Raw genomic sequence first — 15,104 nt, 5'->3', positions numbered from 1 at the left:
TAAGTGTAGATAACAAGAAACTGACAGTAAAATGCAAGTCATTCATCTCAATTCAAAGACTACAATTTTGAATAGTTCCTTATTTACATAGGTTTTTTGTCAACACAGTTTGAGCTTTAATGCATGACACATCAATTGATGTACATCGGTGAGCTCCAGCAAGTTTTGTTTGCTAGTCTATAGCTTTTCCTATTTATTCGTTTTTATCCTGATTGCTTGCCTCGATGCCTTCCACTGCTAAAAGTAATTAACTTAATATTGAGCGCATAAAATTTCTTATGGAATTAAAGTGGTAAATTATACAGAACTAGTGAGATGGGACTTTGAAAGAAGGCTAATGATGGGTAGGTAAACTAGCTCAGTGGCTCGCGTTGACCACAAGAAATCGCCGTGGGTGAATGGACTCTCAATCTCTATGGAAGATTTCAAATTGCCCAGTTTGGTCGCCAACCACTGCACGTCCTGTAGCATTTCATGATTAAATTTTTTTAAAGTAACGATAATCGAATTATCTGATTTACTTTAGGCGGTGCTATCGGATCTTGATCCCCGCTCATTAGGTAGACAGGGGCCGTAACAAGACTTAGGTCGTAGTGTGCTGGAGTGCAAGTTCCATAACGTCTCCGGTTTTCATGGCAACCGTAGTCAAAGTGATGGAATGATTCACCTGAGAAGTGTTCCAACTTTTTCAATCAATGCTCTAATTACTGTATTAACAAGTGTACCGGAAGTTGAATGTTGGAGGAACTGTACGGCAGCTCCGATGGACGTTCCATCCGGATAATGTCCAATTATGGCGTTTAGGGCGGACTAAATGCCAAGGATGAAATGTGCGAATTACTATTGTGAATAGTAAAGTTGATAATTAAAGTATACCACGTAATATGATTGCGAATATCCGAAAATCTGGAAGAGCAAGTGCAGACATAAATTGGCACCAAATCGTCCGGAGTCACAAAAGAATTTCAGCAAATTGTGGGAAAGTCCATCGTTGGAATGCAAAACTGCTGTGCACGTCATGCGAACCAAGAACTAAAAACAATATAACATAAAACGGTTATGGACCATGTCAAAGTGGTTTTCGTGATCCGCAAGAGTTAAGTCTGTAAAGAAGGAATCAGTAGATTACGTGATAAATTTTAACAACCATTCCCAAATAACGGTAAAAATTGTCCAAGTGAGCGATACTGGCCGTTGGTCCGAGCCCAATCATCATTTCAACCTGGTTATTCAATTTTGGTTTATCAATTGCGCCTATAAAGAAGAGTGTGCAGCCAAGAGAATATCCGATATAGGCTGATAATTTGTCTTGCCCAGTGATATTAAGAACGTAGTCAATACTGGCAGGTATGTCGAAACGACCCATCTCGTCCCACCTGATCCAATCATCATGCTCTAAAGACTGGTCATTGGTTTTTTAATTTCTTTTTTAATACTTACGTGAAGTTCCAATAGTCTGTTTTTTCCGGATCCAACGATACGTGCTTCCTGGAATTACTGTTACCTCTTGAATTTCCCATCCACACATCTGGATAGCATGACAATCATCAATAAGAGTAAACGATCGACAAGTTAATATCAGGATGAGTTACCATAGCCATGATCCGCCAAAATGAAAGCTGTGAGAAACAAATCAAAATGATTGGTTAGAGTAGAATAAAGATAAAGAGGATAGAGCGAAAGAGAAACCTAGTGAACTGTTTGTAGGGTTCATCATCCAAGCGTGATCATTCCATAAAAGACCATGCTGCAAAAAAACCGGTTTCGATTGATTGTTGGGTGAAAGTCCATTTCGTCCGTAAGGTATCCGGTGAAGTTCAAGGATATACCCGTCTTCCGTCACTGCTTGATGGACTTCTAAAGGAAATCCACGTTTGCGAATAATATCCGCCTGTGTCGTTTATCAAGTCGCTAATCATTTTTGTAATTATAGAATTAAAAGATCACCGTGAAATGATTTACCGTCGTCATGTAACGCTCCTCATTGTAAAATTCATTTTGATCCGGTTGCATGGACTGAGACAATTTTTCGACAACGTTGAGTGCGATGATGATGATGAGTGGAACACCTAGATGAGAATACCATGTCGGGGAATGTCGTGTCGCCATCCGACAAGCCCAATAACACGTGACGCCCACAAATGGCCAAACGCCGTTCTGAAACGGTTGTCGATCGGTTTAGAATCAAATTTTCTTAATCAAAGAGGCCCTTGTTAAGTAAAAAAACAAAAACAATAAGTGATTGACGGGTAGATAAAGCAGTAGCGTTTGTCAGGTAATCCAACGGACTACACACGTCATAGAAGGCTGGAAGACCAATGAAGACTGGAATAGCGTTCGTGCTTACCTCAACCACGTTTGGTTTCTGTTGTATATGTATACATATGTTGGAAATCATTTCGAAACTCCCGTCAGCTTTAGGTGACCTTTATTTGCATGTCTAGGGGACGCTAAACAGTAATTCACTTTAATAGTGATGCGCCTCTTTCCATTCATTTCCTACGCCGAAAGATCTATGATTATCCAAACAAGAAGGAGGAGAAAGGGAAAAACAGAACAAAAGTCATTTTCATTGTGAATTACCATTAAGTGAGTAAGGGTGAAAAAGACCTACTTAAACTGGTTGTTTCTATTCTTGTGGTCTTCTGTTGTCGTAGTGTAGCCTAGTACGATACTTTACGACCGAAAGTCTTTCCGGTCTCTAATTAAAGGCTGGGCATGTGAAGATGAAAAACTGCAAACTCGGCCGTAAAAATAAATGGAAAACATTTCGGTAGGGGAAATTTTCGGCATATGGATAGACGAAAATTTGGCAGTTGACCTGCTTAAAAAAATGAAATCATACAGACAACGAGAAAAATTTCGAAAAAGATAAAATATTTTTTAAATAGCAATAAACCTTGTTTGACTGAGAAACTTGTGTTTCAAAATATCCAAATGTTTCACCACATCTGACACCTGGAAATGCAAAGAAAAAAGAAATATTTGTGGCCAACGAAATAGGAACTGACACATTGGAGAGACACTTCTCCCGTCTGCTTTTCAGATTAATAACGTCATACATTGGGAGATTCCATTATTGCTTTCTTTTTCTTTCACTCATTTTAACGTCCTTGAAAGTTCTCCAACTGGAACGAAATTATCGAATCAGTTATTTTATCGACGTGTTTCCCGCACTGGAAATCGTCACAGCTGACGTGAAAGTAGTTTTCACGTTGGAACGAAGCTTCACCGAAATATGATATTCTGGAATTAACCTCATTCGAACAACGTGGTATGGCTCGGTTAGAGTGAGATACCATTGCCAGCAGGATATAGTTGTAACTAATTGATACTGTTAAAATTAACGGGGTTCTTTTTTTCCCAATCCGATCGACATTTGATTTCGTAAATGATTGTTCAATAATGTTTCATTAGGATTTGTAACGTGATGGCATGGCCTTTTCAATACCTGATTGCTGCATTTTGGGTGTCGGATTCCAATGTTTCACATGGTGGAAAAACTTCAAGTAATCGAGACCATTTGTTCGGTATTCACAAGGGGTGCAAGGAGAACGGTGATGAATTACGAAGGCCAAAGCGTAATAATCAAAGAGTGACTATTTATAGATCTTGGCCTTGAAGAGAGCATTTTCTTTGGCATAATTTAGCGATTACCAACTTGAAAATGTTCTTTTTTGTCGGGGGTTTCCCCATTGATCGTGATTTCGAACTACCGGCAATGCAGACGGAGGCCATCTGGTATCTCTTGTCATTATACTCGGTTGCTGTTTAGACTTTCTTCGTAACCCACAAGGGATTGTCACGCGTGGCCGAAATTTCCGCCGAATTTGCAGCCCTTTCTGTCCGTGGACCGGTTGCATCAGCCTTTTTAGGTTTTCTTTCTTCATTAGCTGGGTTCTCCTAGAAGTTTTGTATAATAAAATAATCTAAAAAATGGTTCTCGATATCGATCTGTTTCGAGCCGACAAGGGCGGTGATCCCGAAAAAATGAGGGAAAACCAGAGGAAAAGATTCAAAGATGTAAAACTTGTAGATTTAATTGTTGAAAAAGACAATCAATGGAGACAATGTAAGTAGGCAATCTTAGTCTCCAGGCTACAACTGCACTTAGACTAATTGTTATATTATATTGCATTTGCAGTACGATTCCAATTGGATCAGCTAAATAAGTTGAAGAATTCCGCCAGCAAGGAGATTGGTGAGAAAATGAAGGTAGTCACACTTTGCTTTTTCTTGAAATCAAGTGAAATGTGTTGGAAAAATGGTTTTCTGACTTCAGCTGGAACGCAAAAAGCCTCCTGTCCCTAAATCAGAATCACTAGAGGCCAGGGGCGCTTACCAAAATCTGTCCAGTCCCCAAACGTTGGAAAACTTGAATTCTCACTTGCAATCTCATAGCTATATCGATGGATACACTCCATGTCATTTGGATGTAGCTATACATGCTTCGATGCCTAAACCAGTGCTTTCTAGCTACCCACACATAAACCGGTGGTACCATCACATCAGTGCGATAAAAGGTTCTATCCAGGTAATGTGGCTGCACAAATTTACTGGTTTTGAGTGTTGAGCATGAACAAGCCATCCCTACTTCCCCCTTCAGAAGCAGCATGTCCATCTTACCTGTATAGTCTTAAAACCTGATAATTCATTTGCTACATGTATTATCCAATTACTGTATTTAGAAAAAAGAACCTGTAGGTGATGATGTTCTTCCTGACGGGCTTGAATCACTCATGGGCTCTATGAGCCTAACTGGAGAGCAACTAAAACCATTGACGGTTAACCAAATCAAGAAGGTCAGCACACTCATGGATAAAGCCATTGCTGAGACGAACAAGAAATTGGATGAGACCGAAAAGGAAAGGAATGATGGTCTTAGAGAAATGGGCAATCATTTGCACTCCAGTGTCCATGTCAGCGATAATGAGGTATGTCTGTCTGTGGTTGATAATTCAATCCAATATCCTTATTTGTTACTACTTGTATCTAGGACGAAAATGTTGTGGAACGGACATTCGGCGACTGTGTCACCCGCAAGAAATACTCTCACGTGGATCTTATCCACATGGTTGAGGGTATGGATGCGGAGCGAGGAACTGTGACGGCTGGCGGTCGCGGTTATTACCTTCTCGGACCCATGGTCTTTTTGGAGCAAGTAAACACATTGGCAATAGTGAGAATTTCGAAAATATTGCATACAGCTTTTTGTTTTACTTATTATCTAGGCTTTGATCCAACTAGCTCTTAGAATTTTGCAAACCAAGGGCTACATTGCCATGGGAACCCCCTTTTTCATGCGGAAAGATATCATGCAAGATGTTGCTCAGCTCTCTCAGTTTGACGATGAGCTCTACAAGGTTTGCACATCTTTATTGAAACGTAATTATGTTCGATTTAATTAATTAACATTTGCAATGTAGGTCATCGGTAAAGGCAGCGAAAAAGCTGAAGATAAGGAAGTAGACGAGAAATACTTGATCGCTACTTCTGAACAACCGATCGCTGCCTTCCATCGCGACGAATGGATCAAGGAAACGGAATTGCCCAAACGCTACGCTGGAATCTCGTCTTGCTTCCGCCAGGAAGTGGGTTCTCACGGCCGCGATACCCGCGGCATCTTCCGCGTTCATCAATTCCAAAAGGTGTCTTTTCTCTTCCCAGGCTTCTCGACTTACCCCTTTTCATTTACCTGACACGTAGGCAGGAAAACAGATATAAATTACAACTATTCTTCTCTTGGTCTCGACATTTCAAAGGTGGAGCAATTTTGCATCACATCCCCTCACGACAACCTGTCGTGGCAGATGATGGACGAAATGATTGGCAACGCCGAGGCTTTCTACCAGGCGCTGAACATCCCATACAGGATCGTTAACATTGTCTCCGGAGCGTTGAACAACGCTGCGGCTAAGAAACTTGATCTTGAAGCCTGGTTTCCAGGCTCAGGTAATTCTTCTTAAGGCGATGTCGCATCGTTCTATTTAGGGAAAGAGGCAAATTATATATCTATTATGACGTGTGTGTGTGTGTGTCAGCGGTTGATGACCGATTACGTTAAAGCGGATCTTTCCCTCCCGCCGGCCCTTTATTTTTTTTTTCACTGTTAATTTTATCTTTTATTATTATTATTATTATTATGTTCTCAACTAGTGAATAGCGGTGAAAGAATTAAGCCAAACGTGACCGACTTTTTTTTTCGTTTTATGGTCACGATAACAATGGCTAATAGGGTGACGCGCTGTTATGAACAGAAAAAAGCCTGGTTTTTAATGCCACACCCTTTAACGTTATAAACCTTTGCTTCCTTTTTTCTTTCTCCTTTAAGAAAAAAGAAAAAAAGGTTCTTGAACAATTGTTTCTTGTTACGGTTCAGGTGCTTTCCGCGAACTGGTCTCGTGCTCAAACTGTTTAGAGTATCAGTCACGCCGGTTGCTGATTCGCTACGGCCAGACTAAGAAAATGAACGCTCAGGTGAAGCATTCTTATTTTGTCATTTCCTCTAACTTAGTTGACCATTACATTTCCTATGCCTTCTCATTTTTGTGTGGTTTATAAAACAGACGGATTACGTGCACATGCTGAACGCTACGATGTGCGCCACTACCCGCGTTATTTGCGCCATTCTGGAACTAAATCAAACGGAGACTGGCATTAAAATTCCCGATGTGCTGAAACCCTTCATGCCTCCTGGTAAAACAATCGTTTCACGTTTATTAACGAATTTGTTTTTGTTTGTACAGTCAACTCACGATTTCTCTTTTTTTTTTCTTGTAGCGTACGCTGAAGAGATCCCGTTTACTAAACCGGCGCCGATTGACGAAATGGAGTTGAAAAAACAGAAGAAAAAGTAAAACAGAAACAGCAAACGGACCAAATAATAAAACGAAGGAAACTGGAATGAACCGTTTTGCCGACATCGCCCACGATTTTGTTTGCATTACCCCCGTTTTTTTATTTTTATTTTTTTTTTTCTTCTTTGCTCTTTCGCTGCGGGATACTCCTACTATCCCCTGTTTCATTTTCAGCTTCTCCCACTCCCGTTGGAAAGGGCAAATAGCAAACAAAACGGTCCAGGTGATGGGAAAAAATGAGGCAATCGTGGATGTGGGTATTTTTACTGGAATTTTTTGTTTTCTTTGCTATTTTTTATTTGGAACACACGTATTTTGTGTGTGTCGATTCACATCATACACAATGAAATGCATAAACGATGGGGGATGGATTGGTATGGAAAAAAAAATTAAATAAAATGATGTTGAAAAAGGGAAACACATTCACACGCACACACACACACAAAAAACACAGTTGGAAAGAGAGACGGGCACGTTTCTAATGGACAGTCAAAACATGATCACACACTTCAAGTTATTTCTCGTGCAAAGGATCACGACACAAGCCAGAGGGGCTTCTTTCTTCAACACTTTTTGCGTTGAAGAAGGTAAGATCAAGTGGATTGTTGTTGCTGACCTTTGCATCCAGAATAACATTTTCCTTTTTTTTTTTTTCGTTTCTTGTTCGTTGCTTTTTTTTTTTTGTGTTTTGTATTTATTTTCTTTTTTTTTTCTTTTTACAGTCATTCAAAAAAAAAAAAAAGGAAATCGGTTGAGCCGTAAGCAAAATAGGAAGAAAAAATTGGAAATGAAAATAATAGGAGAAAAGTTTAAAAATTGAAATGGGGGATAATCGCACCTGTCAATTCAGGTGAGTCTGTAAAATTAGACGCAATAATAATCCATCTCCGATTGATCGTAATCATCGAATTTAAATTTGTTTTTGCTAGAACAAGAAAAAAAAAAGGCGCGCAATTTAAAAAACAACCCGAACACGAAAAGGAAATACCGCAACGATTGTGATTGGTTGTGGCAGCTACGTCAAAAAATGTCTATTGAAAAGCGTAATAGAAGACGATGGCCAGGACGACGCCCAATCCGATGATGCCCAAAATGACCCAAAGGACGACGACGTTGCCTTTGCAACAGGCGTTGTAGCTGAACGGCTTGGCCGTGCTCGTCCTGGACGCCGTTTTCGACGCGACGTCCGACGGCGGAATCTTGGGTGGCAAAGGCGGCGCGTCGTGACGGACGGGCAAAGGTTCCGGCTGTCCGTTTTTGCCGTTGACCACCAGCTGACGACTTTGTCTTTGCATCGTGGCCATTTGCGATGCTGTCGGCATGGGCGGCAAAGAGCCCGGCCCGCCGGATCGCACCTGTGCGTGACGTGTTCTCCTCCCGCCGAGAGATGACGCTGGTGGACCGTGGATCATGGAAGACGGGGCAGTCATCATGACGAAATGTGTAGGCTGTTCGTGACTGGGCGGCGGCATCACGAACTGATGGGCACCCGCACCCGGATGCGGTAAAGTTCCATAAATGGGTCCGGGCGGCGGCGGAGGCGGCATGATGGCCGGCAGTGGAGTAGCCATGGCCATTTCGTGGATGGAAGCTGCACGCTTCATCGACATGCTACTGTACAACGGCTGATACGTTGCCAGTGTTCCATGAGGCGTCTGGTAATGTCCAATCTGCATCTGATGGTGAGCCGGATGAATTCCGGAACCGTGAACGGGACACGGTTCTCCATTCCATGTCGGATTTCCGGTTGCTGCGGCCACGGCAGCGGCCTGTATTTGAGCTGATTGGGCCATCATTCCTGGATGCATTCCGACCACCCCGTATATACCGCCCGAGGCCAAAACCGGATTATAAATCGCCTGTTGCTGTTGCATGTGATGCTGTTGCAACGGAGTCAACAACGGCATCGACTGAATCGAGCGCAATGTTCCACTAGTTCCTGGCCGGCTCGTCTGCATTCTAAAATGAATCGGGAAACAACAAAACGTGAGGAATTTTTTTTTTTTTTTTTTAAATTTTAAATCTTCAAGTTCAAGTTTATCAGATAACTGGTTTTTTTTTCTCGAGTTAGTTGCTGTTTCATTTGATATTCCTTGGGGGCCGACAGCGTGACAAGCGCATTTCAATCTGATTTTTTTTTTTTTTTTGTATTTAGATGTAAAATAAGTCAATGGCAAGAGAGAAATGTTGATTTACATGTAAAGGGGAAAAAAACAAAACAAGAGGACACGCCCTAACGCGGAAACGAGCTGATTGGAATCTGTGCACCGTTTTTTTTTTTGAACGAAGAAAGAGAAAACCTGCAGTCCCGCTAGTAAAATGAAAACTGATTTTTTCCTTTTTTTTCTTTTTTGATTTTGCCCAGCAGGTTGGTTATTTTTGCACGGTCCAGTGAATTATCCATCGGTTGGTTGCATAGATAAAGAAAACAAACAGACCCCCGCTTGCCTTTTTTTTTTTTTTTCAGAAACAATCATGGCCGCCAAATGGAGTCGACTGGGAGTTCTCTCTTTATAAACTACGCACCAATACAAACCGCATAATAACTCGAGAAGAAAAAAAAGGGAAAATCCAGTCCATCCGGAAGAACGATGTTAACAAGGAAAAAAAAAAAAGGTATACATCTATTTCTAAACAATAATATTTCCCAATCTTTTTTTTTTTTTTCTAATTCTTTTTTTATACAAGAATAAAGGATACATTTATAACCCAAATGAAAAAGAAAAAAAAAAAGAGTGAGTTGTGCAAAGTACCTCTCGGCGTCTGTTTCCGTTTCGCTGCTCGAGCCGGTCGTTGTTTCTTCGCTGGAACGCGATGGGCGAGCGGAGTTGCGGTTACCTGGTCTGCCGCCGCCACCACCAGCGCCTTCGGCTGCTGGTGTTATTCCGGTGTGGTTGCTAGTTCCTGTCGACGAAGAAGTCGATGCTTTCTTGCCACCACCTCGGGCGGCTGGAACGCTGCCGTGCATCCTCTTACCCGTCTGTTGGCCGCTCTCAGACTGTCGCTGTCCTCTGCCATCCTCCATGGCCGCAGACCGAGCCGATCGCGAACCCAGACTCGGGTGAGAAAAACGATCCGAGCTGGAAGACGGTACACCTTCTGTCATCGCACAAAAAAAAAAATCACAAGGTACACATGTTTATTTATTTTTATTTTTATTTTTGTTTTTTTTTTGTTAGTAATGCGCTATTTTTCTCAACTCTTCCGGGCACACGCAACAGCTGAAGAATGCCATTCAAATTTTTTTTTTTTTTTTTTTTTTTCACGAACGAATAAGACAGACGGTTGGAAATAGCACGGAAAGGGGGGGAGGGGGTTTAAAGATCTGTCTGTTGGTGAGGTAGGAAATAACACATGTTGGGTTTATCATCATCTCATCGCTGGCGGATGGAATTATTGCGGTTCAATGTCCGTAAAAGGCGTAACAAAAAAAAAAAGCGCATATTTATATATATATTTTTTTCCCGAGAGAGAGAGAGAGATTTATGATCGTCCTGTCAGCGAATAAGGAAAAACAAGTGCTATAATGATGTTCCAGGGATTTTTTTTTTTTTTTTTCTTATCATTGGTCTGGAATTCACGGTCGAATTGATCACAGGCCGATGGGTTTGAATATGGACACATTCCTTTTGGGATAGATAAAGAAGCTCTTACTGGAACGCCGATCGAGATAACTATCGACGCGCGTGAAGTGGAACGACTTCCATTTATTTATTTTTTCTCAAAACATTATGGAACTTTATTATGGTTCACTGGAAGAAACTAAAGCGTGAAAATGGCGTCCAGTCAAAATACCCTGGGATCTGTCATCAATTGAGTTCGACTCTATTTTTCAGATCGTTTTTTTTTTTTTTCAAACAAAATCTACATCGTTTTTCCTTGTAAAGTCCAGCACAGGGGGGGGGGGGAGGTTTCTTTGTCGTCTTCCTTTTTTTTTAATAATTGATAATGTAGAAAAAAAGTTTGTTGTATACAATTTTTCCCCCTTCTTTTTCTCGGTCTACATCTTTAAGAAATTCTTATTTATCTACTCGTAAATTGTCAGACTTTGAAACGTCCCCCCCCCCCTTTGCCCTTTAGCAACATTCCTGTAGATGTTTCTTTTCCCCAGGTGTAAGGATATAGAGGCGAAGAAGGGCATCCAACAAAAGATGGCACTTCCTCCGACCTTTTTTTTTTTTTTCAGGTAGGGGGTCCACTAAATAAAAACTTTCTTTTCCCCCGTTCTTAAGTTCGAAAATTTTGTATTATACATTTTTAACCCCCCTCTTTTTTTTTTTTTTTTTTTCTTTAAATATACAGGCGCATCTTGTTGGAAAGAAAGAATTTCTTTTACATGCAGGACACACCGTCATCATCGTCTGGCCGGGAGGTAACTTTTTTATGCCTCAGTTTAAGAAAGAAACGTTGTAACCTCCCCCCTCCCCCCCCTCAAAAAAAAAAAATCTACATATTTTTGCTCTTTGCTCTGATGGCACTGAAGCAAAAATCGAAGATAAGAAAAATACAATGGACAGACAAAAAGAAATGAAATTTTTGTTTCGGTTTGGTGGGGGTTGGTCAAATGTACCGCCCACTCTGTCCCGAGTCTGAAATGTCCAGACAAATGAGCACATGACAAAGAAACGTTAAAGAAAAAAAAAAGGAATATTAATGACGATAGAGACCAGGTCATTTGTTTATCCTTCAGGCGGAGGGGACCTAATCCATCAGAGTTTTGTTTTGTACGTCCCTTCAAACGAACTCAGGTGCCAATATCATCCGATTGAAATCGATAACAATCGCCGACGATCAGGTGAGATTTTTGTTTGTTTCTTTGTGAAAAAAAAAAAAAAAAAAAAAACTTTGAAAGGGAGGGGAATTCCGGTTTGAAAGATATCCAGCCAAAGAATGTTGTTATTCGAATGTACGTGAAAACGAAGCCTCGTCGTATGTCAGCTGGGGAGGGGGGGGGGGGAATGTTTAAAGAAAAATGTTTTTCAAAAAGATTTTCCCACATCAAATTCTATTCTTCCTCATATTTTTTTTGGGGGGGGGGGGAAAGGGAAAGTCACGTGATACGAACCTCCCACGCCGGTTAAAAGAGAATGAAAAAATTCGTTTCGATAATGGCCGCAGGTGTGCGTTGCGTTTGAACGTTACGACGCATAGCGTAAGACGAACAGAACATGTAGCCTACACACACATTCGTGTAACTCAAAACCTATAACCGTATGCAAAGCAGCCCCGAAGCCATTGAACGAGAAGGAAAGGCTCATCTCACATTTTTTTTTCTTCTTCTTTTCTTGTCTGTTGCGCATCTTTTTACACGTCGGCACTTGCCCGCGTAATGTCTTCAACAAAATTCTTTTTTTTTTTTTTTTCACCTTCACGCTATAGAGCCAGGTGGCGAAAAGGTGTGCATTCCCCCCGTCAGTCCCGAACTTCAAGTGGCTGAGCTTCTCCAAGGCCACATCATCACGCGGACAAGTTACGTGTGTGGCTTCCTTCCTGACATTTCAGGAATGTTTTCGATTCCTGCATTTCGACGAATTTAATCGACGAAGGTAAAAACGATGTGCGAAGAAAAACAAGTTTTCATCCGTAGAAAATGGCTTCTCTTTCACTAACTTTTAAAAATTTAAACTTTGATTTTTCTCTTCCCCATCAAAGGTGAAAATGTCCGTTTTATTTTATTTTTTTTTTAAGCGTCAATTCGAGAGAAGAATCCGCCCCCACACAACAATACGAGAATTTACGATGGGGCTGCCCATCTCCTTTTTTTTTTTAGTCATGCCGCTCTTCGTCTTTCCAAGGTTGAATAAATTAAATACTACACTTGGAAGGGGAAAAGAAAATCACGTTTCTTTTGCCGATGGGCAAGAATGTGAAAATGCACATCATTTTCCCATTTTTATTTCTTCTGCCTAAGAAAAAAAAACAACTTCAAAAGCGCACCGATAAGGTTCGTCGAGTTCGGATTTGCAAGTATATCTATAAAAAAAAAAAAAGTATTTATCTAAATCCTCTTAAAAATATTTCTCTCTCTCTCTCTCTCTTTTCCAATCATTTTCAGCACAAAAAAGCAGCAAATTGCCCAGTATGTTCCAGGCCAAAAAAAAAAAAAAAAACCAAAACAAAACAAGCTAAGTAAACAAGAAATCTGTACGGATTCAAGGATGAAGAAATCAAAGCAAAAAAAAAGAAAGAACCAGTTCCTCCAGAGATATATCTATATATATAAATGGGCACGTAATACCAAAACTGAAGGTGAAACGTACACCTGGACACGTTACGCTAAAGGTAACACATCAATTAAACATAAAAAAGAAAAAGGTTCGTTGTTTGCATGGAACTAATGTCAATTATCCTAAGCGCACAGGGAGGGATTGTTTTTTTTCTTGTGCTAATAATTGGGAAATGAAATGACATCATTGTCCTCTTCTTTTATTTTTTTTTATTAGAAAAGCCCATTTGTTTTTTTTTTACCTGGATATCTCTCGTGGAAATTGGATTGATTGTTACTACCACCGCTGTGCTGGTAATTGAAATCGCGGTGTTGCCAGGCTAGGGGCGTGCGTGAATCCAAGTCGACACGATCGGTGGAACTGCTTTGACGGGATCGTTCCCGCTCTCGTTCACGACGATCCATGCGTCGCTCCATTCACGAACAACAAAACAAGCCTGGAGAACGAAGAAAATCTTTTGTGTTTGCAGAGACTCACACGTGATTGTGTGCACTACAATGTCTTCTTTCGCACAGCAGCAGCCAACACATCCGCTCTCGACCGGAACTGGCGGACTGTTGGGGAAAAGAAAGGACAACTGTTACGCTCTCACCCACCACTCTTGGCTTTTGGACGTATGGCAACCGGTTGTGTGCGGTTTGTCTTCTTCTTTTTTTTTTTTTTTCGTGCTGGCCAAAGATAACGAGACGAAAATCTTTGACATTAGCAGCACCACGACAGACAGAAAAACAAAACAAAACAAAAAAAAAATTAATGGAGAGCTCCGTTCCGATCCGCTTCAGAGTGTCGACTGGCTGTGGTGGCCCTAGTCGACTTCCTTCTCTTTCGGCTCCCCCCTCACACGAAAACAAAAAAGCTCAGCTATTCCTCTCGCGTTTTCCCACCTTTCTTACCCATTCTCTTATTCCCACCAGGTAAGGAACTGGAAGACGATCAAAAATGGCCGCCGTCTACCTAGTACTGCATACATTTTGTATTTTTTCTTTCAAGAAAAGAAAAAACCTTCCCTCTGGCGGAATTCATGTCCCTACCCTTTTTTGCCTGTTGGAGAGTCATCGACCTATGTAAGTGCCTTTCTTCTTTCTTCTTCCTATTTTCGCTTGTTTGCAGCACACACCGTGTGGGACAAATTCTCGGGTCCCAGGAAGTCGCATTCGAGCTTATACACCATTCAATATTTGAATACGCATCTCTTTTCCTTTTTTTTTTTTATAGGTATATATATATATTTTTTTTTTTTTTGAAAAAAAAAAACAAAACAAAAGACAATCACGCGGTTCCCAGTGCACACAATGTCTCAGCCAACAGAAGCAATTGCGGGATCTGGGTGATGGTAATAAATACATTTTTCATTGGTTCTCGTTTCTAAGCAAAAAACAATTGGATGCCGCTAGAAGTCGGATGACATAATGTTGTGCTTTGTTTTTTTAGGGGATTCATCGTCAAGATTCTTCACCTGGAACAAATAACGAGCGTTCACATCTTTGTCGTCGTAATAACGTTGGTTTTCTCCACTTTGAACCGAACAATTGAAACATTGTCAACGTCAAATTGTCCATGAAAAACCAAACAGCTAAAAATGGGGACACTGCTGTGCAGAGTGTAGGTATGTTACTACACCGAGATGTGATTCATTTGGGTTATCTTAATCTTTAAAAAAAAAAACCCGCATCATTTTTTTTTTTTGTTTTTTAGGGCAGACAGCGCAGTGCGGTTTTTATTATTCGCTAGCGATCGCAGCAGCAGCTCATTTTACGAGTTACCTTTTAAAAAAGGTACCTGGAGGGCGCCATCGACGTGTGTACCCTCCCACAAGTTCTAGAGACTGGTCAGTAAAGCACCTATGCGCCATTTTGTCTACGTGTAATTTGTTGGAACAAAAAATTTCATTTCGTTTGACTACTAATCATTTTTTTTTTCCGCCCATTTTCTTTTTCTAGACACACACTCACGCCTTGCCGTGTTCATTTTCCTTTCCATTTGAGTTTTTTTTTTTTTTTTATGCCTTTCTGGCCTTGAA

At 40.8% G+C, this 15,104-nt stretch overlaps 3 protein-coding genes across 5 annotated transcripts; 1 reads left to right on the top strand and 2 right to left on the bottom strand.

Annotated features, from left to right (window-relative positions):
• Window positions 1-41: 41 nt before the first annotated feature.
• Window positions 42-2,436, bottom strand: LOC130690310 (gastric triacylglycerol lipase-like). Of its 2 annotated transcripts, XM_059495716.1 has the most exons (10): window positions 2,348-2,436; window positions 1,963-2,209; window positions 1,690-1,891; window positions 1,593-1,619; window positions 1,441-1,528; window positions 1,130-1,376; window positions 877-1,032; window positions 726-810; window positions 522-667; window positions 42-462 (listed from the first exon to the last, which is right to left on the bottom strand). In XM_059495716.1, the coding sequence occupies exons 2-10, from the start codon at window positions 2,107-2,109 to the stop codon at window positions 298-300; spliced, it is 1,263 nt and encodes a 420-aa protein (XP_059351699.1). In that variant the 5' UTR covers window positions 2,110-2,209; window positions 2,348-2,436; the 3' UTR covers window positions 42-297. The 2 variants fall into 2 exon arrangements, with proteins under 2 accessions (XP_059351699.1, XP_057369302.1); XM_057513319.2 differs by lacking the exon at window positions 2,348-2,436 and having other exon boundaries at window positions 1,963-2,325.
• Window positions 2,437-3,783: 1,347 nt separating this feature from the next.
• LOC130690303 (serine--tRNA ligase, cytoplasmic-like) lies at window positions 3,784-7,293 on the top strand. 2 transcript variants are annotated; one of them, XM_057513310.2, is made up of 11 exons: window positions 3,784-4,072; window positions 4,145-4,215; window positions 4,283-4,534; window positions 4,689-4,934; window positions 4,997-5,161; window positions 5,232-5,363; window positions 5,427-5,648; window positions 5,763-5,952; window positions 6,380-6,477; window positions 6,567-6,696; window positions 6,781-7,293. In XM_057513310.2, exons 1-11 carry the CDS (start codon window positions 3,937-3,939, stop codon window positions 6,855-6,857), a joined length of 1,719 nt encoding a protein of 572 aa, XP_057369293.1. In that variant the 5' UTR covers window positions 3,784-3,936; the 3' UTR covers window positions 6,858-7,293. The 2 variants fall into 2 exon arrangements, with proteins under 2 accessions (XP_057369293.1, XP_057369294.1); XM_057513311.2 differs by lacking the exon at window positions 4,283-4,534 and having other exon boundaries at window positions 3,786-4,072.
• LOC130690307 (protein CASC3-like) lies at window positions 7,241-13,841 on the bottom strand. The gene is made up of 3 exons (XM_057513316.2): window positions 13,326-13,841; window positions 9,611-9,956; window positions 7,241-8,816 (listed from the first exon to the last, which is right to left on the bottom strand). Exons 1-3 carry the CDS (start codon window positions 13,498-13,500, stop codon window positions 7,889-7,891), a joined length of 1,449 nt encoding a protein of 482 aa, XP_057369299.1. The 5' UTR covers window positions 13,501-13,841; the 3' UTR covers window positions 7,241-7,888.
• Window positions 13,842-15,104: the final 1,263 nt, after the last annotated feature.

This window comes from Daphnia carinata, chromosome 6 (genome assembly GCF_022539665.2).
Source record: "Daphnia carinata strain CSIRO-1 chromosome 6, CSIRO_AGI_Dcar_HiC_V3, whole genome shotgun sequence".
NCBI classification, from domain to species: Eukaryota; Metazoa; Arthropoda; class Branchiopoda; order Diplostraca; family Daphniidae; genus Daphnia; species Daphnia carinata.
The sequence above is the reverse complement of the archived record's forward strand: the minus strand, read 5'-3'. Positions and strand labels throughout refer to the sequence as shown.

What these genes read in the sequence shown, in the direction of transcription:
- LOC130690310 (XM_059495716.1), bottom strand. Translation starts at nt 2,109, where the DNA reads ATGGCGACACGACATTCCCCGACATGGTATTCTCATCTAGGTGTTCCA. An exon ending in ATTCGCAATCATATTACGTG is followed by an intron (nt 811 to 876) that starts GTATACTTTAAT and finishes CTTGGCATTTAG; the next exon opens with TCCGCCCTAAACGCCATAAT. An exon ending in ATCCGATAGCACCGCCTAAA is followed by an intron (nt 463 to 521) that starts GTAAATCAGATA and finishes GAAATGCTACAG; the next exon opens with GACGTGCAGTGGTTGGCGAC.
- LOC130690303 (XM_057513310.2), top strand. Translation starts at nt 3,937, where the DNA reads ATGGTTCTCGATATCGATCTGTTTCGAGCCGACAAGGGCGGTGATCCC. An exon ending in GCGTTCATCAATTCCAAAAG is followed by an intron (nt 5,649 to 5,762) that starts GTGTCTTTTCTC and finishes GACATTTCAAAG; the next exon opens with GTGGAGCAATTTTGCATCAC. An exon ending in AGCCTGGTTTCCAGGCTCAG is followed by an intron (nt 5,953 to 6,379) that starts GTAATTCTTCTT and finishes GTTACGGTTCAG; the next exon opens with GTGCTTTCCGCGAACTGGTC.
- LOC130690307 (XM_057513316.2), bottom strand. Translation starts at nt 13,500, where the DNA reads ATGGAGCGACGCATGGATCGTCGTGAACGAGAGCGGGAACGATCCCGT. An exon ending in TTTCCACGAGAGATATCCAG is followed by an intron (nt 9,957 to 13,325) that starts GTAAAAAAAAAA and finishes GTGCGATGACAG; the next exon opens with AAGGTGTACCGTCTTCCAGC. An exon ending in ACGGAAACAGACGCCGAGAG is followed by an intron (nt 8,817 to 9,610) that starts GTACTTTGCACA and finishes GATTCATTTTAG; the next exon opens with AATGCAGACGAGCCGGCCAG.